The sequence below is a fragment of the Diorhabda carinulata genome, chromosome 1, assembly GCF_026250575.1.
Source record: "Diorhabda carinulata isolate Delta chromosome 1, icDioCari1.1, whole genome shotgun sequence".
Taxonomy (NCBI): domain Eukaryota; kingdom Metazoa; phylum Arthropoda; class Insecta; order Coleoptera; family Chrysomelidae; genus Diorhabda; species Diorhabda carinulata.
This window is the reverse complement of record NC_079460.1, coordinates 15430362-15456158: the sequence shown is the minus strand read 5'-3', so window position 1 is coordinate 15456158 and position 25797 is coordinate 15430362. Positions and strand designations below refer to the sequence as shown.

Sequence of the window (25797 nt, the reverse complement as noted above, 5' to 3'; positions counted from 1 at the left end):
GAGCAGTTCCTCAGAAATTGTAATTAATATTCTGGATTGTCTTCGGCCTGAAGGGGGTTTGTCCAGTGCGACTCTTTCTGATCTTCAACCTATTCATTCAGTGCGTTGTTTATTTGACATCTCGTGAGGCTACAGTAGAGCTCTGGTCCAAAATATGGAGTCGTTACCCCATTTTTGGCAAGGCTTCTTCTGCTTCCTCACTGCCCGCTACACCCTGATGGCCTGGTAGTAACGTTAGGGTTATTTTGTTTCTATTAGCTAGTGCTTTTGAGGTTTGTTTACAGTGCCACGCTAGCTTAGACGTGCACGTAATAGACCTTAAGGCCACTAGATATCTGAAAAATATAAATATGCTGTTTAGCGAGGTTTCTGTTCAAACACTCCTAAGCACAAATGCTTATTGCTAGAAGCTCCTTCTGAATAATAGTGTGTAATATGGAAAGCTTGTATTCTATCCAAGAAATATTATCCAGCTCCTTGCTCTATCTTAGAATCATCCATATATCAGAGAGATGAATTTTGAGCTTGCGATTGATTTATTGTCCCTTATGTATCAGATTTCCTGTAATTTATTTTATTTATTTATTTCCTGTGATTTCCTGTAAGTAATTTACCTAAAAAACCCTTTTTCTACGCTCCAACAAGAACTGAAATCATTATTACGCGTGGGAAATATTGAAGGTGCGCAAAAAGAGAGTACACAATGTTCAATGCGAATAGTGGGAGATTTCTAATAAAAAAAGCATGCATGCAAGCAAGAGAAAGGGATGTTTCAGGCAACTTCCACACCTTTGCAGAGGGTAACGCCAACTAGAAAAGAATAGACTTTGTTAAGCAATAAGAAACCAAAACATTTAACAAGCAAAATTGTTGCTACTGCGGAGATGAAAATCCTCGAATTTGTATGGTATTCTTGGAAATAGTATCATTGGTACTTTCTTAGTTGACAAAGATGTAACTACTTTGTCGTGATATATTTCATTTTTTGAGATCCTATTTCATAGGTAGTCAATCTGGATAACCACCATCCACTGGCTAAATGGCTAAATAGTACGATTTTCTGGTGGTGGACGGGTTGAAGATTTTTTTCTAGGGAGTCATCTTAAATTGACTACCTATGAAACAGGGTCACAAAAAATGAAATATTTGACGAGGGAAAACAACAGCTGTGTTCCGCGGATTTCAGGCACGGAAACGAATTTCGGAACGTTATCCGAAATGTTAGAGGGAGTTTCGAGGAGACGGAAGATCAAGAATTTGCTATTTTTGTTAAGGTAGTAAAACTAATTGAGATTTCGAGTTTTGTGTGCGGCTCATTTAGACAGAGAATTAAGTTAAAATCAGACAAGAAAAATAAGTATAACATGATGTCGAGTCGAAATATAGAGGGTGGTACGTTTTCCAGTAAACACACTGTAAAAATTTTAATAACATTATTAGGAGTGGTATCTAAAAATTCTCTAGAATCTAGAAATTAAATGTATAATAAGACCCAAAGAATATAATTTCACAATTCATTGAATTCCAAACGACAAGTCATACTAAAAAACTGAATAAAAGATTTCTATCATAACGAAAAGCAAAAACCTACATTATTAAAAAACTGGTTTTATAATCTTCACTGAACATTGTTTGCAAGAAGTGAACGACACGATAAAAGGATTAGCAATTTCGATTTTTTTATGATCGTGTACGATCGAACTGGATAAATAGAAACTGTTTATTTCTTAGATTATATGTTTTTCTTAATGAATGGTCTGCATTTTTTGTCTCTTTTGATAGAAAATTAATTCAAAAAAACAGGTAAAAATTAACGTTTCGACCTATATCGCCATTTATTATCAGAATATGACTTGACATTAACAAGCTGCATAATAATATTATTAATACATCATCTACAACATGAATTTATATTATTTTTATCGTATTGATGATTCTTTTCTGTACTATGTAAATAGCATAGCGTCACATAAAATTTAAAGGTACTTGATATACATATAATAATACGTCTTTTGTTTTTGGGTGTTTTAGATTTAAGTTTAGAGAAATATTTCGATAATGAGTTATCTCCTTCCTCAATTGAATATATTATCTTTTTATCCTTTTCTTGGATAAGTTATTTATCATTTTTTAAGGACAATTGATTTCTTTAAATGCGGTTTTTTCATTTTGAATAGCTGAACATCTTTTTTTATGTTTACGAGTATTTTGATATTCAAGTTGCAGGTGATCTATTAATCAATATAACTATTAAAATGTAAAGTTATATTTTGATAAAGAACGAAATAGGTCGAACCGTTAATTTTTTTAAACTAATTTACGATAAAGATAACGATTTATTGAGTATGGCGTTAGATAACGGACATTTACTGTACTTTTCATATTAGAAAAATAAATTATCTTTCTCGGGAGGTATTTATAATTAAAAGGGCATCAACTGATAACTACTACACAAATTCAGGTCTTTTTGGGAAAAAGCAATCTTATTTTTCAATTATTCAGAATGTTTAAATAAAATATACATAATAGGTCTTATTATAAAAAATACCCTGTTGTTCCTAACGAATCAATATTAGAATAAATGTTTTCTCACTTTTATTAGTAGTGGGAATCACTGCAATTTTGTAAGAACAATAATTAGATTATCAGAGCGGCCAATTTTTGAAAAAATAGAGTAAAATTAACACAATTGGATCTTTATTAATTATATTAGCTTATATTAAATAATACATTACGCGGTTTTCACTAATAAATAATCAGAAATATACAGAATCACTAGAAACTAAAAGTATCACCCGATTGAAACAAAATAAATTAAGAAAAATAGTTGAGCGAAAGAAGTTGCATAAATTTCTCAATTCATCAATTAAATTCAATGTTTCTTCTTTTTTTCTTAGTGTAATTTGAAAAAATAGAGAAAATTTTCACACGAACAGAATATAAAACAATATATTCATCTATAAAACAGTGAATTGTAGATACTTTGCAATCTACCTAATTGAACAAAAAACAGGAGTCTCCACAAATTTTTATAATAATTGTAGTTACATTGAATAATTCAAATTAAACCAATGAATTTGTAGAAATGATACAAGCTTGTGAAGTCAATGTGTGATTCAATTTTATTTGCTTATGCAAGTCTTTAAATGTTTATTTCATTAAAAGTCATAACTTTGATATTTCAATCGTTATTTTCAAAATTCCATTCTGCATCAGATCATTCTCCATCTTGTTGACTGAGGTATTGAACGCAATACGTTTTCTCAACAACAACTCTGTTTTTACTGTTATTATGTAGGTAGTTGAAATTGTACCGTAACCATCTTCTCCATTATTTTATGAATACGAACATACAACTCAGAAATGGAAAGTGATTTTTACTATTTCATTATTACAAGAAAATTGCGTAATATTCAATAAAGCATTTGAACGTGTCAGCCACAATATGCCGAAGAAAACCATAATTCTTTTATTTTCAAGACATAGACAGAATGATAATCTTCAACTGTTATTTTTATTATTATATAGTTAAGCCCCGTGAAGTCGGCCCTGTTCTGATATGTTATCAAAGTTTGGCGGGTGCGCCAGGCATTGTTTTCTCTTTTTTTCAGAAGATTTGTTCCCCTTCAACTTCACTTTTTTTATAGAGACAATTTCTAAGAGGGCGCTTTCGTTTGTTTACGAATCTCAAGATCTCAAAATCGAAGATTCTAGAAGGATAGTAATAGAAATTGATGGTGTACTGAATACTTCAGGACAGTGACATATTAATATAAATTTAACTGAACAGTGGAATTATATAAATTAGATGTGAATTGTGTGCATGGATATTAATGAATAGTTTACGGTTAATGTTAGTGAATAGTTAGTGCTTAAAGAAATTACATAAGTTACATACACCTCGTGTCTAAATTCATCCCACCCATTATTAAAAAACAATTTAGGTTATGATTATCTGTTGATGGACACTCCAACATTCACAGAATATAATGTCTAAAATTTGTATTTATCAATATTTCCTGTTGATAAATCAAGGCAAAATCAGGTTGATCGATTTGCTATAGGCAAATAAAATCAGAATTTGGAAAAAATGAGCACTATACACAGAACGACTACAAAATTTCAGTTTCTATATATGTTACAGTATTAACCCAGATATATATTCATTCATTTCTAAGTTATTCTTCTCAGTTACCTGAATTTTCTTATTTTTTGCAGTTCTGCTAAGCCACGGCTAGGAAAAGAAAGTAATTCGTATGAAATTAATTATTATCATATACAAGTAAATATTCATTCAAATTTAAAAATAATGAGTCTAAAAAATTTAGATTGACTACTGAAGGGTGTATGTGTTATATTATCTTTTTTTATAGCTCCAGATTTTTGAATTTTATTAACAAGTGCTGTTGAAAATGATACCATAGTGCTGGCTCTATTTTAAAATATACAATTTGAAGCTCTAAATCCATGGTGATTTATTTTACCGATTGTATGGATTTTTGTACATTTTTTAAAAATAATTCATACAGATTAAAATAAATGTACTCTTTGGCAATTACCAACCAAGGATACAAAAATTGTATAAATACTAAAAATTAATAAATTAAGTAACAAAATTAGTTTATAAAGTTATATTGAGATGTGTTTGTTTCATTTTATAAAACATTAGTATCTTCTCTATTAAATCCATTTCAATATATTCACATACCGTTTACGTTGTATGAGAGTTGCTACTTAAATTTTGAGGTATGGCTACTCTGACATTACCATCATGAAGTTGGACATTTTATTGGTGAACGTACTCAGAACATCTTGCCTTACGAGTGCTTTTTAAGTTCTTTACATACTTGAAACATTCATCTTGGTCAAAAATGGAATTAAATCGCGTGCGAGTGTTTTAAACGTACTTAGATTACATCAAAACCAGTTGACTTTTGGTGATGAAGCCCCATCTCGAGTCACCGTGTTTCGTTGTTTTTTCGTTTTTTCTTTTTTTATGAAGAGACAAATCCAACAAAAGTTGCTCTCGCACGAAGTAATTTGAAGCAAATGGTCGCCTGTTTTTTCAGAATAACTGGACATGTCACCACCGTTCTATTAGAGCAACGTCGAATGATCAATTCTGAATGGTACACCAGTATTCGTTTCGAAAAATCACAACAATGCTACCTCTCGTACACCACTTCAAACAAAAACGTCGAATTGAAGTTAAAACATCAAAATGATGGGTCATCCGCCATAATGTCCTTATTTAGCACCCAATTTGCTCTTATTCCCTCAGTTCCAAAATAAATAGCAAGGTCAAGGTTATTTACACCTAAAAAAGCGGTTGATGCGTTCAAATCACTTGCTTCGAAAAATGGTTCAAACGAATGCAAAAGTGTATTGATCTTAATGGAAAATATTTTGAAAAACAATGAAGTAATTTCCAATTATGAATATGTTTTTATTTGTCTCACAAATTAAGTAACATCCCTCGTATTGATATTGATAATAAAATTTTGTTTCAGCTAATTAAAAAATAAATCGATAGAAAGACTAATATTATTAAAATCTATTTAATTACGAAAAAAATACGCATTAGGCAGATTATGTACAGTATATCTAATGTCAATAAAAAAGCAAGTTTGTTAGATGTACTTTTCAAAATTAGAAAGTTCACACTATAATTGTTATCCTGTATTTAGTAAACTCTCAGTTCATGACGTCAATCTATTAGTTAGCAATAAGGCTTTCAAAATTTGAATTTGAATTGAAATAACTTTGCATATCACTATAAAAATCGGCATTCACAAGTCGCTTAGTTATTTAAGCTGTTTACTGTTCTGGTAAAACTATATCTATATACTTTAGATATATAAGTATCACTTATATTAGTTTGAATATATACAACAGTAAATTGATTTCAAATAAATTTGTTTTCAATCTGGATGAAAAAAAGTAAAAAAAAACTGAAGAAACTAACGAAAAATGCTTTTCTACTTCTAAAAAATTAGTTTCTAAAAACTATTAGGCAAAAATAATAAAAACATATTGTTACTAACATGACTTATCGAATCTTTTTCTCTTGTAAGAAAATCTCATATTTTCCCGTGGTTCCTGCAAGGCAAATACATTTTAAGGTGACTGGCTAATTAAACATTATTTACAGATTTACTGCTAATTTTAACCTACCTATATTTGAAACAAAAATCTTACTCCACAATCGAATTTATCAAAGATATTGGCGCTTTTGGGCGACGTTTGCTATCATTAAAAATTAAAAATATCTTTCTGTACATTGACATTAAATATACGTTTCGTTTAATGCGGCTTTTATTTCTATTTGTCTTTAACTGTATTTTATTTCAAATTAAGTTACACAGAAGATACAAACGCTGTACGAACTAAAACAATCATATCGTTTGGCTATATATAACATTTTTACAAATTGCGCATAACGTCCGCGCCGTACGAGTCACAAAACATTGAGATCACTAATTTATATTTACAAAACAAGTCTTAACTTCACATTAGTTATAAAATTCTCATTGTAAGTTCTGCCGTTTTGATACATGTTCTTCTTCATTATCTGATAATATGTCGCTATTTTCATCTGTTTGGTTATCGAGCACTTCCTGTTTCCGCTTTGCGGTTGCCATTTCCGCCGCGTGTTTTTTCCTCCATTTAGTCCTTCGGTTCTGGAACCATACCTATAACAGAAGAATGTCATTACGTACAATAATTATTTCAGGAATATTTGATTTCATAAGGAATTGACAAAGTTTTAAATATAGATAATTTTCAGCTGATATTTCTGTTCCTGAGACTATTTTCAGATTCCTTGTTTTAATTCATAATTATCTAACATTAATGGTATGAAATTTAATCAACATTCATTAATGACCTAATTAAACAGTAACATCATGACATAAAATAAATGAAGGGGTTATTAACAAACATTATGACCAAAGATACCGCATGTTGATAAACATACACGTAAGCAAACATATCTACCTAATAAATAGATAACACTGTTGACGTACTACAAAAGTAATATGATGATCCAATTTAATATTGTCTTCTTTTTTTTTTATTTGGAAAACTGAATATACGGGGCACTTAACAATGATTCATCCTGAGGAGTGTAGAATTTTTCACGATCTAAGAAAGTGACTAGCTAACAGTTAATATATACGATGCAATAGAATAGACTAACCTTATAATTATACCTGGTCGAATTATCTATGGTCCTTACGCCTCTTTTTGTCAGTTCATTCAGAGCCATAAAACAGTATATATTATAAAGTTGGACAGTGTCTTTTAAAATGTCTACTAAATAACGCAGATGTTTTTTCATTGAGGCAAATAATTATAATCAAAAGTGTTTACTTAAAGATACTAAGGCGAGGCTACGAAAAATACGCTTCAATAAAACAGACCTCAGCTCTAACGAGTATCCCTGAAAGTATAGTTTAAAAAATTGTGAATAATTCTATAGCTCCAAAAAAATACGAAAAGACAATAGTGTACCAAAGTGATTTCTTTCAAGTAGACTTAATTCGCTACAATATTTATGCAATGTATGAAGAACAAAAAGTGCCAACGTTAAACTGGGAAACTAATGGTGGCATTAATTGTTCCACTACTACTTTGTAGCATACTCTATGTCATTTGGGATATTTATTCAGAAGAATGGATAAAAGGTAGTCATAGCGCTCGCAAAAGCTCAAAGTGGAAAATAAATATAGCTAGATCGAAATACCGAACGATAATCTACCTAGATGAGATTTTCGTTTTCGAAGATTCGTTTCAGAATAAATTAATGCCGAATATATTACCGAATAGCTATATGGTGATGAATAATGTATTCTACCATAGTTGCCAAAAGAATAAGATACCAGGTTCCAGTAATAAAAAAATGAAATACAAGACTTTTTGTGGGAACGTGACATATATTCACACGAAATTTATAATGTTTAACAATTGTTAGAAACTGTAAAAAGTTATAATTTTTCAAGGATATAAGTTTGTGACAAAATTGCAAAGAAAGCAGATCACCAAGTGATCCGGCTTCCACAGTAGTGTGATCGAGTTGATAAAGACAGAAGTTAAAAATATAACCGCTGAAAACTAGATTGATTGCACTCAACACGTGAAAAATTTAAGAACACATATAGATGTATGTACACAAATTTAGAGCCCGTAAAGAAACTTATTACTGGTTTGCACGATAGTAGCGATAGCGGAATTGAACTAGATAATGTCTAGTAATAAATAAAATGTAATATATGTATTTATGTATTAATATATTCTCTATCATCAAGTAGATTTAAGATTGAAATTAAACAGTCTCGTCATATTAAAATTTCAAATCCATTAATAATACAACAATGTAAACCAAATATACCCTGTATTGAAATCAAATAAATTTTATAAAATTAAAATTTCTCTTCAAACTATAAGGTATTATAATATTTCATATGTGTTTAGGTAGCAAAAACATTTTTTTAGATGGTGATAAATTCTATAATTTGAGTCTTCCAAGCTCACGTGTATTGTGTCAAATCCGTTAAGTGCCAACAAATCTATTTGGGTGATTCCGTTCTAACTGTGATATTCAATGTCCTGTATTGTTTTTTTGTACTAGTCATTAATTAATAATCAATTAATAAAAATTTTGTGTTAATTGAATAATTCTTAAGATATTTAAACATTATTTTTATACAATATAACTTGCCACTTAAAGAAAACTTATACTACATCACTTGAATGTCAGTACCGTGTCATGTCCATTCCTAGAATTTACCGATAAATTATTAATTTTTTTTGTCGTAACAAATGATTTAAACTAATTACCTTATAAATTCTAATGTTTATGATCAAACTGAGGAAAATTGATGCACTTGTTGTTTAATATCTTAAGTTACCATGTCAGTACCGTGGATAAATGAGTCAGTACCGTGGAACTCAAAATCCGACATTTGTGTCTTGCTCGTGATACTTTGAAGTTGTAGTAAATTCCTCTTAGAGTTTTATTTTTACAGTAAAATAGATGAATAATATGCATAAAAAAGTTAGAAAAGTTAAATTTTAAAATCTTGAAATTTTGAATACAAAAAATCACAGTTAGAACGGAATCACCCATTTACCTATATAGGCTTGTATGATCAATTGTAAGTGCTGGATAATTAGAAATATAAAAGTTTCTTAATCACATAATATATAAATTTTCCAAAAAAACAAACAAAAACAGAAATGATTACTAAGGTGGGCAGAAAGCCGTAATAGTTTAGTAAGTATAGCTGGTCGAGAGAACCGTTGATGCCAAATAAATTCGCACAAGTAACTGTCCAATAATTGGGAATGGTTACCGAAATGACGCCAAAAACTGGAATTAGCGACTCCTCATATTCGCTCAACTGTATTTGTATGTACGCCAAGGGCCAGATCTATGAAGTTTTGGCTGTGGGTGACAGTTTTGTGGTCTTAATTTCCAAGTACCTACCCTACCAACAATTTTTTTACGCGAAGAGTCATTCATCTATTCTTTTAGTTGGATCAGGACCACCGATTACAAGAAGATTTGTTAATAACTTCACTTCATGTACTTCTTGTTTGTTCAGAAAATTTTTGTTTGGGAACAAATTTAAGAGTTGTGGACACGTAATGGGCTCTGACTTAAATAAGATCGCATAATCTAAATTCAGTGTTGGATACTTCTCAACAAAAAACCAAAATACTTCAGAGAACAAGCAGAGTGTATTTCGTGAGCAGTGTTATCGACTTCTAAGATTGTATAGTCTACATACAAAAGACTATGCTGACATGCTGATATAAACCTATATCGAGTTTGTAATTTAAGGGGAGCTATTAGTAAAGAGCACAAGGGTACGTGTCCACCTACAACCAATAAAGCCTACAGCAGACGTCTACAAATAGAAGGTTTGTCACTAGACAGTTCATTTTTTTAGTTCTTGATACGATGATATGAAAATTTCTTTCTGACTATATCTTAAGCGATAAAGCTCAAAATTATAATTCTTCCATAATCTAAAACGAACCAATTTCTAGTAGAATTCATCTGGGTTCGATTGATTCTCCAGCTGTCATTCTTAAGTTGCTCAGAAGCACAATTAGTATACTATTCTGAGTCCCTACATAAAGTATACGCTTTGTTTTTAGTGGATCATCACTAAGAAATAAACTATTCTGTTTGCTTAATTTTTAAGAAAAATGCGTGTCATGCACGTTATTGGCAATCACATAAGTACAACGATTATGTGTATTCGTATTTTCTATAATATTTGTTTTATATTTGTAAAGGGTTCTACGTTTTAGAATATTTATGTATAACATGCCCATTTTACGTTAAATTTGCGAATTACATGGTATTTAGAGGCGTTCTATGACGATAAATCATGCAAATAGGGTCTCGGAGTTAATTCAGGCGTAAGCAACGCTGTAGCTGTTCAGCTCGATATTTACCAAACGCGAACGGCAACAAAATATGAGGACAACAGAGAAATACCATCAATTAAAAGATGACTGGATATTATTATTCACCAAACTATCAGCTTTCGACAATATACTCTTTTTTGCCTCCCTCGAATTTTGAATAAGATGAAATATAAGCGTGCAAAGTCATTTATCTAAAATAATAATAATGCCACAGCACTGCATTTTTTATGCTTCATAAGGAATGTTATAACATCAGATTTGCATGGTTTTTCATAATCCGATGATGTGAAACTGGAGGGTACCTCATAGAAGAGGTTATCCTTTAATCAATTAATTTAAATGGCTGTCCACGATCAAAGAAAAAACAGCAACAATTAAAAAAAATCAACAAACTGTTCTCTTTAAGGTGAACAAGTAGTAGTCTTTTTCTATGAAATTGACAAGAGGCAAACGTCTTAAACAATTAAATCGTTTTTTCTATTTTTAAACCTTTTTAAACCTAAAAGTAATAATCAGTATTTCCCATTTGAAATATCCTACATATTTGTCATTTATGAATCAGATCTATTAGGTCATGTACTATATTCTTTTAATAGCATTTTAAAGCATCGTTATATCTACAGGATGTTTGAAAAGAAGGTGATCCCGTCTCTCGGATAGAAAACTGAAAAATATTTGGGTCTTACTCAGTAAAAGATTTTCGAAACGCAATCCGTATGCAAGATAAAGGACGTGAAGAAAAAAATAAAAAACACATTTTTTTCGATGTTGCTGCAGCTACTAGCAACATTGTATAGAAATTTTACGACGAATATCTTTTGGAAGTTGATACATCAATGAATTTGTTTTTATGTCTAACTCTAAGAGGGCACTAGTTACACGGTTCGTACCAAGTAGTATTGAACATAACTTCTCAATATTAGATTTGTTAAGCAAAATTTCAAGGAAACATGAAGATCATTTAATTTTACACCAAAAAGGTTCTCTAGATAAAACTTGATATTGTGTACCGTTTTCGGAATATTTTGATTTCAAAATTATGAAGTAATAACCGATGTTGGTAATAAGTATTGATGAAGGTATTAATTATGATTATTATTTTTATTATTAATTAGTATTATATGAATTGAAAATTTTTTGTCGCTTAAATGAGACCCCATCGATAAAACGGATACATTTAAAAAAATTGGGACTGAGGGCTTTCGTTTCTTGTAACGTTTGACAAAAATCCAGTCTAATCAAAATAGGATCTTGTTTTTTAAAGTTGAATAAGTATGGGTACTGAGCTATTGGAGGCCTTAGTATGAAACAAACAACAATTTGATGATCATGAATTGCGGTTCTGGGCCACAAACTGTTGTTTGTTTCACTAAGACCTACTAAGGCCCCCAACAGCTGAGTACCGATAATTATTTAACTTTGAATTTTGCACGATAATAGCAATTTCTCAAAGTTTGTCATGGGAAACTGTATAAATACATTTATCATTACTTCATCCCAGCATCGGTTATTACTTCATAGTTTTGAAACCAAAATATTCCGAAAACGGTACAGTATTGAGTTTTATCAGGAGTACCTTTTTGGGGTAAAATTGAATGATCTTTATGTTTACTTGAAATATTGCTTGAGAAATCTAATATTGAAAAAGTTATGTACAATACTACTTGGTACGAACCGTGTAACTAGTGCCATCTATTAGAGTCAGACATAAAAACAAATTAATTGGAAAACATATGCGTATAAAATTTCAATAATGTTGCTACTAGTTGCGTAAAAAACGTAAAAAACGTGTATAATTTATATATCGCCCTTTATCTTGAATACGGATGGCGTCACGAAAATTTTTTACTGAACAAACCTCAAACATTTTTCAGTTTTCTATCTATCCTAGAGACGACACCTAGAGACATCTTTATTGAAACACCCTGTATAACAAACTCACATTTTCGAGAAATTTTGGTGACTCAAAATTTGTAATTCATCAAGTTCAACCGATGCCCCATAATGTATGGAGGATAATTTTAATAACGCCGCAATTTGATTGGCAAACGAGCTTCTTTCGTGAACCAACAAGTAGGGCCGAAGGGTCCGTTTTAATCCATTCCCATATGGCGCAGTCAGTGCATCATCATTTGCATATTGTTATATTCTCACCCCTTATTGCTACCATATTGGGATTGAGTTTCTTTTTACGTAATGGACGAAAATAGGAAAATAGATTAATAAGTTCCATAAAGGCTCATCCATTTGTAATGCTTCACTTAAATATAATATTTAATGAACTAGATTAAAATGGAAAATTTATTTTATAGATCAGAATGAAATTGCAACATAAAAAACTGGAAAGTAATTATCAAATAAGAGCTCATAAACGAAAGCAATAAGTTGAAATATTACAAAACTTTTGTAATGATTGAAGCTTGAAACCGATTACTAACTGTATTTGAATAAGTATTGTTGAATGAAAAGTTGTAATGGTTTTGGCAGATCGAGTTAGTGAATATCATGATGGTTTTGAAGTATATTTTGATTTACATACTAACAGCTAGGGTTGCTCGTAAAATTCATCGGAACGTTATCTGAAATTATTAAAACAGAATGGTCCACGATCGCAAACAATAAAAACATATATATATGTCACGTAGATTAGCAACGTCAGCAATAAATCAAAGCGTCACTTCGCCGCGAGAAACCCTGGGCCCTAGACCCTATCCCTGGACCCCGGATCACTGACATTCGTAGCCAATGCATCGATACCGCAAAATAAATTTCTATATATGTGTCATAGGAATGATGGATCGAGGGCACGACAGACAGCAATGGCGTCCCAATCCCCAAGCCCCAATACCAATTCAGTCCCCGTCTGGGGCCATTTCGCCACTACCAACACCGCGGACGCGCTTGAAACAGCGCCGGACACATCGCATTTATACACGGGGCAATTATCATATTTAACCAAATCGTTATACTTCGAATATCAGAAACCGATACGTGTAGGATCGTTCACATATTCTTTTTCATAGGAATGTCTAGAATAGAATGTCTGGAATAACAACGATTTTGGTTTAAGTCGTTGATCGTCTAAGAGTATGTGAATTCTTTTTGTATCCATTCTTGAGACCATTTGGGCCAGCCAGTCTAGATTATCATCTATGTTTCAGTCGATTTTGGGGATGTTATCAAGGATAATTTTGAGGAAAGAAATATACAAGGGGACGTTTGCAAAATGATATGTAAAGAGACATGTTGAATGGGGGCTTCTTCTTCTCGACAACGCTTGACAACAAATCGCTTTTGAGTTGCTGATTTCTTAATTTATTTACTGATTGAAACATATAACATATTATTAACATAATAAATGCTAAAAATTGTTATTATCAATCTTTATTATATTACTGACACTTTTTTATTATAAAACATCTCCATCTAAGCTCGTGAGCAATATGGAGATGTGAACAATATTGAATGACTTCAGTTTTCTGCCATGATGTTGTGTAATATATAGTTTACATAAACCCTGCGACGACAACGACAATAAAATCTATTCAAGAATTTGATGAAATGCACAAAGCCTTCACGCAAATCTCAATGTTATATACGAGTTGTTATATATAAGTTTTCAATCTAACAAAGGAAAAAGACATTTTTCTTTATAATCATTCTTACACACTTTTATCCGTTCCAGATAATAGTCGCTGTTTTTATCCTCAGAATAGAGTTTTAGGTGGGCGATAAAGTCTTTGAGCTTAGGAAACAGAAAAAACTCGCTGAGGGACACATCCGGTGAATACGGTGGGTGGTCAACCAATTCGAGGTTCATTTCGTGAATTTTAGCCATGGGGATTACTTAAGTTTTGATAAGGTGCGTTGTTCGAATGTGATAGTTCAAATGATGGTTTTGTTCGTGGAATGGCACTGGTAGAAAAAACTTTTCCTCTACAGAGGTTGAGATGATGTTGATTTGCGGTAGCCTGCACTCAATGTGCGTGTGCCTGCTAAATATAGTCTATTTTTATATACGAAAAAGTGATAAAACTTACTTACTTATCCAAAACTAAAATAAATGTACCTGAACTATATAATACAAGTTTTCGGGTTTTCATTGGTCTTTTATAGCCATAAGCTTTCAAAGCAATAGGAAAAGGTTTTGACCTATCAAAATTATGAATGCATCTTTTCACTACACCTTCACTCATAAAAATAGACCATATCACGTGGAATGAAAATCTGAGACTCAATGGAACAACTGTTGGTGACTAGGCTTTTGAGTGCAATGTCGGCAAACTAATGTACGTTAGATTCGTTAGACTTTCATGATAAGAAAACAGTCTGATTGCACCAAAAATTTAAGTGTAAAATAGAGATAATAACTACAATTTTCTATAGTTTGTTCATAAATACAGAGGGAGTCTCACAAGTAATATCAGTTTTCTTATGTTAAAATTCCAACGACTCAATTCAAATTTGTCGTAACTCATTATTATCAACTGTGCGATAAATATGAAGGCCAACGGTACATCATTGCTTTCGTTTTAATAGAGGAGAGGTGATACTTGAAGATCGTTTGCACTCAGATCGTCCACCTATGTGGGGTAAGGAGGTACCAAGAGAAGCAGTAGAACACCAACCTAATAACTCACCGATTATGGGACTACCTACCACACTAATTAACCGAGATTCAAGAGAAATACCTAGTACAGGTGGGTGTGCGCCAATTCATCATTTTAATACCCGCCATCAAATTTCAACTTCTGTTACAATGTGCCAACTCGTGATCGTGGCTGTCATAAAAATTAGACAACTCGTGACGGAAGATTATGCAGGTAGCTCGTGATTTTTTTATGAACTGAAAAACAAGAATTATTATAAATAATATATATATATATATATATATATATATATATATATATATATATATATATATATATAACATTGGGTTAAAACCATGAAATATGATTATTAAATAAACAAAGTGAACATTGGAAACCAACATCATTTATTCTAGCTCTGATTGTACCTACAAATGGGTAATTATATTTAATTTCCAACAATTATCCAGATTTTGTGAATGCATTCAAATTTTTAATAAATTTTTATTTAAAATAAAGATCGTTTAAAATTGTTTTCGTTTTATTAAAAGAAAATACTGTGATGAATCCAACTGAACAGAATAAGCAATTCCACTTTAATAATTTCACTTGAAATCTGTATGAATAACACGGCATTGCAATAGCAGGCAGTTCGGCAAAATCCCCATTCCATCCTCTCCACCGATCTCTATGTAAATGCCAGGTCATTAGTGTGTCGTTAACCGTTAACGTAAGGCGACCGAATCGATTAACGCTAAGTGACTGCGTAATTAGCTGTATATGCTGCGGAATGCCCCTTTTCGACCCTCTGCCTCTGCCTTTCCAATCTCTGCACTCCCCTAACCGACAAAATTAAGGGACACTCTTTTCCAATTTGTTTTCAACACTGTCGACAAAACCGCGCTGTAAACCTTCCACCACCAATCCACTTTTTTGGCTATTTACTGAGACACGGCTGATACTCGATGATAAATAGATCAACTTTGTTGCTCAGAATAAAGCAGTTTCTGATACTTGTTAAATGACTATTGAATGATAAAATGTTAATGATTTTCACTAAATTATTTGATTACTTGACGTTTTTCTGGAAAAATTAAAGCACAGTACAACTTATAACTAAAATCAAAAATATTTATTTTCTTTATGCTAAGGCAATGCTAACTGTTTCTATTCATTTCCCATACTTATATCTTGTTTATTTCGATTTCTACATCAACCCTATCTCTCTTTACACGTATCCGTATATCTCAATTTTCCATAGAACATAATACAATTCCTTGAGTAAACTTTTTAATTTCTTGACGCAATGATCAAACGAGATTAATGGCGAAAACAAAATTTTGCTAAAATAGAAATTTATTGTTGTATTATTGTATTGTAGATCAAAGCATGATAAAATGATAATAGAAGTAAAAAAATCTGTAAAACCGAAGATGAAATTGTTGAAATATATATGATTATTTGATTGATGAAAAAAGAAATGGTAGTAGTCATTTAGAATATAATGTATAAAAAGTAACTTTATTAGGATGCTTCTATTCTAGTCTATTTTTATGAACGAACGAGTAATCAAATGATGAAGCATTCATAATCCAAAGGCGTAATACTTTTAGTAAATAGTTAAATAACATTTATATAAATATAATGGATATATCAATTATACAATTATATTTTCACCTAATTAACCCGTTTATAACTTGACCTGAAACCTGAAATTTTAAATTTTTCCACAAGGTGTCATACTGGTTATATATGTACAAGAGTTTAAACTTTGATTTCTGAGCAACCTTACTTTCATAAAGAATAATTTCAATATAAAAACTCACCAGAAGACTTAAGTAGAGGTACATCAAATCAGAATCGGAATCAGGAGATGAACTGTTGCAACCAATATTCACGATGAGTGTCTTTATCATTTGATCGCAATGGTATGGTAAAGATCTAACCATTCCACGATTTTTTAAAATTTCATATTTTTTTAATTTCTCTTTATGTTGACAACACAAAGAATATAGTTTTATTTTTACAGAATCGAGATCTTTGAATTTAGTCAATTCTATATATTCGTAAATATTTTTTCTATCGATTTATAGCTTCCATTATCCAATAGTATTTTACAGTTCTGGGAAAGAAGATCCAGCATTTGTTCGAACCATTCTTCAAAAACATAACATTCATGTCCTCATGCTAGTTATCGGAACAAGTAGATTCAAAATTCAATACCACCTTTAATAAAACCGTTTGAACTGTCGATGTGGACTATTATCAGTCTGCGTCTCTTTATGGGTGAATTTAAACCAGTAGAGGAATTATTTGAAAATACCTTTTTTCGACTTGTAATCTTCATCTTGACAAATTTTTTTGGTGTATGTCTCCCATTGATCCATATTTCACCTGAATAAAATATTTCTTCTTTGGTTTCTCATTTTTTTTATAGTCCTTAGATAATTTCTCTTCCATAATACACAATGCAATATCGTTTCCTTCTATTGAAATAGACTTTCTGAAATGCGTTTTCCAGCAAAAACCTAGTTCTTCTTAAAGTTTCCTTACTGTGCTAAAGCTTAGTTCAGCGTAATCCGTATAATCTAGAGCCTCGATAAGAACATAAGTCTACTGTCAGAAATTCTTTTCTAAACAAAAACGCATGTACTTCCCTTTGAATACTTTCTTTCAAATTATTTTTTATTTGAAATTTTGATTTTCGTGAAGCTTTACGTGCCTTATGAATTTCGCTACATTTATTTCTCTTTTTTATTAACTCTGTAAATCGGATTTTTCCCAACACCATGAGTTCTACCAATTCCACTTTGTAATCAACACTTTTCTATAAATGTTTGTCTGTAAATGATTTAAAACAATTAAATAATAATGTTTCAATTTTAATTAACTGTTAAAGGACCGATTTTTCGGCTTTTACTCGTAGATTGCCTACTGCACCTCGTAAGTTGTCACTAAACTGTCTTAACAGTACCACAGTTGAGTCTTAACAGTTAAGAGTACAAAACTTGGACCTCTCTACTACAAGAAAAATCCTAAAATTCGGAAAGTCGGAAAGATAATTTGAATAAAACAATTTTTTTTGGCGAATAGGTACTTAATATATACTTAATTAATAATATATATCTTATGATACGGTTATGTAATCTTTAGACACAGTTCAAACCTTTTACTATTGTTCTGTACTGTGGTTATTAAAAGACTAATAAAAGCCCGAAAACTTGTATTAGCTCAGGTACATTTATAAAAAATTTTGGTAATATCTTGTAATAATATTCAAAATGCCAATACAAGTTTTAGATTAGTAAGTAGGTCTTATTACTTCCTCGTACATAAAAATAGACTATAAAAATAATACATGATGATTCTGAGGATAGTGAAGTACCAGATTTATGTCCCTAAAATATTAGATAATGTTCTATCACAATTTTGAACACCTAATTTTAAACTCAAATTAGCAAAAGCAACAAAAAAATGGTACGTAAAAGTGAAAGATCCTACATATAGTAAGCTTCAGGAAACAAGGAACAGGCGTAATAGTAAGATAACGTAAATAATAATAGATAAAATTACTAAAGTGATACGAAAAAATTGAGCACGATGAAGAATATCGAAATAAAAGTTGAAAGAAAAATATACAACTTCATATATTTATTTTATGTGAACATGTAGAGCTCTTAAAATGCCAATAGCTCTACTTTTTCCTCCATTACGTTTATAGACTATTTATTCTACTATCATTCACCCACCGCATTTGTTTTGCCACCTTTTTTATATCTTATAGTTAGGTCCATTGACACATTTTCCTTGGAGTAGCTGAAAAGTCAAAAAAAGTACTTCTTGGATAAAAAAAGCTGTCGAAATTCGATTTGATAAATTTATCGACGAACATATTTTTCCATAACATTTATTTTGTTTTTTGATTGTAAACAATCAACTTTTTTCCTATAAACCTGTAATTATAATAAAACTTTTTGATTCAAACATTCCTATAGTTTTTGCAGGAATATGAGAATAATTCAATTGACTCATTGTTAATTACAGCCAAACACATTCTCTATGAGGTTAATAGACTAACATTTCTTGATTGTCTGTGGAATAGGCTCCGCCTTCGCCTAATACCCCTCCCCAAGGAGATGTTTACGACTGCTACATTAAATTAAAGACTCCATTGTGCCTTCAACTCATTCTGATAAACTTTTATTAATGATTACGTGCTGTGAAACATGGCTGGTTCTGGTTTGTGTGAAACCATAGGCGGCCCGAAATTTTCTAAATATAAAGATCATTATTGCAATAACCTATTGTAATACCTAAGTACAACTTTTAACTTGACCGTACAAGTATTCTTTCAATTATATTTAGTACTTCAAAAGATTGTTATAACATATACTATTGAAAATAACCTAATCTATTAAATAGGCAGCCAATCCGACGACACTCTCAAATCCCATAGATATTATATAAATGTTCTTGTCTATTAAGAAATGTCCTGATGGAAACTTTCGCTTTATCCGGTTCTTACAGCACCCACATTTGCGGGAAAAAAATCCAGACGAGAGTACAGCATATATATTTTAAGGGGCATATTACACCCCACAGATTTATATAATTTATATATATTATAAGTCTAAGTCCTAAGACATAGATGTTAAAATTATTAAGACGAGCCTGATCAAAGAAAATAATTAGTCAAGAAAGCATTGTTTGGCGACGTCATTAGTAAAGAAAATAGAAACGTACCAAAGAGAGACAAATCTAAAAAAGTTGTTACTGGTGGGGTTCCTTTAATGTACAAGCACTGGATACATAAAATCTTTACCTGATAAAAGAGCTGTATGTAGTAATAGTCTTATGGCAACCGGTAAAAAAGACTTTATTACAAAAAAAAACTGTGAAAAAATAGGAGAGATATCTTCTTGAGATAGTCTTGAATCCTCAATAAATGTTTATAACTGGGAACTTGAAATCAGTTGGCGCAGTGGTCGATCTACAAATACTTACTCCCTTTTCAATGTTTGCTTCGTTGAGTTGAGATTTTTCTCTTTCGGATATACAAATCCCCCTACAATCTTTAAGCATAGCTACAAAATTTTTTATCAGACCGAACTTTATGTGCACGGTTAACTAAAGGATCATTTTCAACATTTTCATGGTCTGGCGTATAATTGAAGCATGCACCACACTTTTCTTAATATTGACTTTTTCTATCCCTACTGTCCCAGTTTTTTTATTTATTTCATCATAACGATATCAAAAACAATAATTTTTTTATCAGGAGATAGTAAGTGAATATCAAAATAACAATAAAATCAAACTAGAGCATTGTTCTAATAAGAAAAGTTAATTTTTCCTTAGTTCTTATATCTCAAATATATGGCAGTAATCAATTAAATTATTTGTAGTTTTATTAGAATTAAATTATTTAGGTCTTTTTTATCATTTACAGCTTTTTCCTTCTTATGAATGTGAATCATTTCCAAAAATTCTCTTTTTCGTGTAATAGATTCCGTTTCAAGAATTTTTGAATCTTTATAATTGAATTTATGTTTTTTTGATATTTGATGGTTTGTTAATGCAGTTGATGTATTGACGTATTGATGACCTCTTGTCTATTTTCTAAACACTGAGATGTCTGCCCTATTTAGACAGAGTAACAATTAGTACAAGGCACTTGATATATAATATTAATTCTTTTATTTCTTGATGTTTTATGACAAAAACAGTATTTACCAGTGCAATTGGCACTATTCGAACTTTTTCAATCCACATTTTTTTGATTTGTATACAGAGGTCTCCGTATTTTAGGACTTCTCGGCTTCTATCTGGTTGAATTCGTCATCCATAAGTGTAGAAACATCTGCCATCTGTCGTTGTGAGGTCATAGTTTTTACACCATTTTCAGTGAATATCAGTAAACACCATATCATGCCGCTTTACGTATTTTTATTTTCGGAATTTACATGTCCAATTTAACTCTATGTATTGATTCCTTTAAGTTCTAAATTGAATAAAAAAGAGAGTGAACTTAATTTTTATTAACATCATCTTCCTCTAAGTTTGTCGTTTGTTAAAATATTTTTACTGCTCCTTAATAATCGAAAGGTATGTACTATATATTTTGATTCATTTTTTGTTACTATTAGTTGAAGCTATAACTGCAGGTCTATAATAAATTTCATTACATCGTTATCATTATCACAGAGTTTGTATCGAACCAATTCTCGGTGATTCTCTGTTCAATAATTATTCGTGCTAATAATTTTCAACCTAAAATTGTATCCAAATGTCAATTTATCTGATAAATGGCTCTTTACCCGAATCTAAAAAACTTAGTTACTGAATATTAATTACCCAACGTAATTATAAGATATAACATTGGAAAATCGATACCCCATTTTTCAGGAAGATTTATTTTAGATATTAATCAGTAAATTATTCAGATTTAACTAAAATTAAATTATCTAGTGAATTTATCACATTACCCACAAGATACTATTCTTAATTAATATTAGAAAAAAGCAAATACCAGTGATTAGTTGTGAAACTCGCGGCAAAAACAAGCTAAGTTTCGATAATTTTCTGTGTTCTTTACTATTGAACCAACAGTCTTACCATTGCTGAAAAATACTTTTGATAAATTAAATGAAGAGAAAGCGATGTAGAATGAAATTACAGAGGCTCCGAAAATGGAAGAAAGTTCTTTATACATTTCTAATCTCTAGTCAAGATCCGAGCATGTTTGATATCTATAAGGATGAAATATATCATTAACTTGATAAAAATTTGTTAGAGAAGAATTAGTTCACGCAAAGCCCGAAGAACTCGGTTCGGACAATTAGTGATGATTTTCAATTCAGGGTCTAGAGCGTACTTATCATAATTTATATGCTAACGAAGTATTGCTCCATGACGATGAATTTTTCCTGGATCAAGTCATCAATAGTGATGAATCGATAATAGTGGACATGAGAGGATATGGGGGAGGATACGTGCAACAATACACTATCATAATATTGGCTTCAAGTTTATGAGCGTAATAACTGTAGCTGATACATTCTATATTGATACTTGATACAGCTATGACTCTATTATCAACTCAACTTCCCGAATTAAAGAAACAAAAGTACTTTTTTATAATTCTAGTTTGAGTTAGTTAGAGTCGCGCTATTAATTCTGGAATACTCGGTGGTTTATAATACTATCTCATGATAACATGAATACAGCAAAGCTGGAACAGACTGTAAATATGAATGTGACTATGTATTTTAACGGTGTTTATAATACAGCAATCCTTTGGATATAGACGCGCTCATCGATCCCATTTTGCCGATGTCCGCCCATTATTTTGATCACATTAAACGGGAAATATCACTTGTCACGTCATTCGAATATATTATAGCTGGCTACACTTTCAGTCGCTCTTTCAACTAATCGATACTGTTTTTTGATTATATTTCATAATCAATGCTTCGGAACACAAAAAAACTCTTTTGAATGAATAAATGGAAAAATTTCTAGCATTTACATTACCAATTAAAAAAGTTTCTGATTAACATTTTGTAACTGTTTTTTTTATTTCAGTGAAATTACGGTGGCAAGTTATTGACAGTATAAAATAAACATACAGTGCATTCTTCAAAAACCAACCAAATGAAATACTCATGAAGGCCAGTTGAAGTTTTGCCAGTAGCCAAGAAAGAGAATAAGAAATTGACAAATACAGAAAGACATAAAGTAGAAACGGCGGAGGTCTTCCATCACGTGACTCAATCTATGATTTATCGAACTCATTTTTTATAAACTATCTTCTATCAATAGAAATAAAACATAACAACATAATAACTTTTCCACAAGACCAACTACAAGAAATACGTGATAGTTTCTTTAAATTCTCGGTAGTAATCGTAAAAAGAGACAACGATATATTAATCTATCGTGAATAACTGACAATATTGAAGTTGAATTTGACGTGAGCTTTGTTTTCTGTCTTTATTCTAGCGAATTTTTGGATTGGACGTGTAATTACTGTTAAATCTAATTTGACATTTTATTTCACATCGGTAAATACTTGTAAACTTATCGTCCCATATTCTCAAGCCTTAGATTAAAGTCAGCTCACTCTTTAAATAAAATTAAGAATAATTAGGATTACACATTTTAGTGCATGTAGTATAGTTCTTCCAATATCAATTGCAGATTATAAAAACTTATATAAAAACTCTTGCCGACAATTTTTTTGATCTAACATAGGCGTAGATACCTCATTTTATAAATTTATTAATTTCACAAAAACTTTTAAAAATGTATAAATCTTATGAGAGAAAGTATTCGTTAAAAGGCAATCATTATAAATTGGACTGCCTTATTCGTCGTTTTTTATACAGATGCACTTAATTGGAACTTAGGAAAAAATCATTATTATATCTCGTTAACTCAATACAACTAAATATTAAATAATAAAACGTAAATAGACGTGTAAAATTTACCTGCCTGTAAAGGAGTTTGGTTTAAACAGACGTGAACTGAGTCCTTTTTGAACCCCATTCGTCTATTAGAGCTTCGGTAGTATTTTATCTGATGCAAATAATCTTGTCGCCATCGAACTATCCTTGACGATTCATTTATTGTTTATTCGTTTTTATTCAGTTTTTTGTGTTAAAACCACATGCTGATAAAACTTGAAAACTGATGCAATGTTTCTAAGCTGCTGTAATTGTATTTGGATAATCTGCTACCTTTTACTGTATTACTTCTAATGTCGCTACCCTTTTCTCCTTATATAAACTATAAAATGTCCCACGTATAAAATCTTGAGTAACTTTGTCGACTGATTTCAGTTTTTCTTTACATGTTTTTCGGTTCTGTGAATGATCCACAGCAATCACTTTCGTGACTACTCGATAAATGGAAAATTTATTTACTCTAGTTACTTCTGCAATTATTATTATGACTGCGTTATTAGATTGCTGGTTATTTTCTTTTTTAAACATTCAAATATATTTAATCTGCTGTGTTTTTATATCTAAATCTTCATTATTAAATGCATACCTATCTTTATTCTCACTACGCTGTGTAATTTCATTGTCTTCACTCGCCCATGGTCTAAGGAAAGCCATATTGTCGAAGCATTTTTTACATTCCAATTGAGGTACCACCAAAACATATTGTTTGAAAGCATCAACCGCTTCTTCAGGTAAAGGAAAACGTTGACTTCGCAATTTATTTTTAATTTGTGGGAATAAGAAGAAATCATTGGGTGCCAAACACGGGACTGTACGGCGATGTTTTAACTGTTCAAAAACGTTTTTGTCGAAGTCAAAGTCGAAGCGTGTTGATCGGCACACTGCTGTTGGATTACCACGTCGAAAGTATTGGAAAACACTCGCACGCGATTTAATTCCATTTTTTGACCAAGATGAATGAATGTTCCAAGTATCTGTGAACAACTCAAATAGTATTTGTCTGACAACACGTTCCGAGTACGTTCGCCATTAAAAATATCAAACTTTAAGATGACAATGTCAGATTTACATCAGTCTTGCCATATCTAAAAACTTAAGTAGCAGCCCTCGTATTTGATTTTTAATTAACTCAACTCTAAATAGTTGTGCTTAGAGGAAGTAAACTCAAGTGAACACTATAAACCGCGTGGTTATTTTGAGAAGATCCTAATTACAGTTTAGTCATAGAATACTGCAATTAATTCCCCCGGGAGATTTTTAATTATAATTTTTTTGTGTCGCTGGGGTTTCAGATAATCTTTAAAAGAGTTCAACTTTAAATTTGACACCCGTTGCGAGAGTCATTCATATTTTAATTTAATTAAACTTGTAACAAAAATAAAATTAATTTTTAATTCAAGCATCCAAGGTAATGAAGGTATGGAGACGGTAAAAAGTAGATGTTTACAATGATTTTCTTGGTGGTAAAACTGTAGCATGGGGAGTATTCGGTCCAGATTATTTTTTATTGTATTCTCCAAGGATGCGTTAGATTAACGAAGCGTTTCGCCAAAAACGCTCCACGGGGTTTCCAAAATAAACTACCAGTGGTGTAACATACATAATTTTTGAATGTATTTTATTTACTTATCTCCGATATCGATTATTTAGGATTCTTACCTCATTCAACTACCGTTTTCAGATGTATCAAATTCATCAAATAAAATTCGTTATCGATTGCAAATTTCATTATGGTTGGAAATGGTGATCGAGCATAATGAAAAAACTAATTCTTTCCGTGATCGGTTATAAGTATTCCTTGAATATACTCGGTTCTGATTTTGTTGGCTTGTGTTGTTCTATTCCATGGGGGTATTTCCATGAATATTGTAGATTTTGAATTCTAAATCAATAATCTGTTCCTGTTTTACATTCTAGCTATTAGCTAGATGTCTCACCAGAAGTGAAAAATTTCTAATGAATATTCGAACTACCATTCAGAAGAAAAACGTTCTTTGCAATATTGCAGTTCGAACTCACATTTTAGCTATTAATCAAACAGAAAAAAATCTGTAGTTAAAACTTCGACTACTCATATTATCTCAAAATATTCTAACAAAATCCATGTAAAATATGGATGTTCCGTCCCTGAGGATATCTCCGCACTACTCGCGTAGACTGATTTTTTGTTCTTTCGAGATGAAGGATTTAATTCAAAAAATGGGGATTCTTTCACGATAATAAAACTACGTTAAGATTAAATAAAAATGCTAAATAAAGCGCTCTCTAGAGAATTAATAACTTTCGACCGTACTGTTTACGAG

General features: G+C 31.2%; 1 protein-coding gene across 1 annotated transcript in view; it reads right to left on the bottom strand.

Annotated features, from left to right (window-relative positions):
* Window positions 1-5425: 5425 nt before the first annotated feature.
* The window catches only part of LOC130900497 (homeobox protein Nkx-6.2), a 68485-nt gene continuing 48113 nt past the window's right edge, over window positions 5426-25797 (bottom strand). Inside the window, exon 3 of the mRNA XM_057811169.1 lies at window positions 5426-6692. Coding sequence (XP_057667152.1) covers window positions 6528-6692 — 165 coding nt within the window. The 3' untranslated portion in view covers window positions 5426-6527. The remainder of the gene's footprint in view (window positions 6693-25797) is intronic.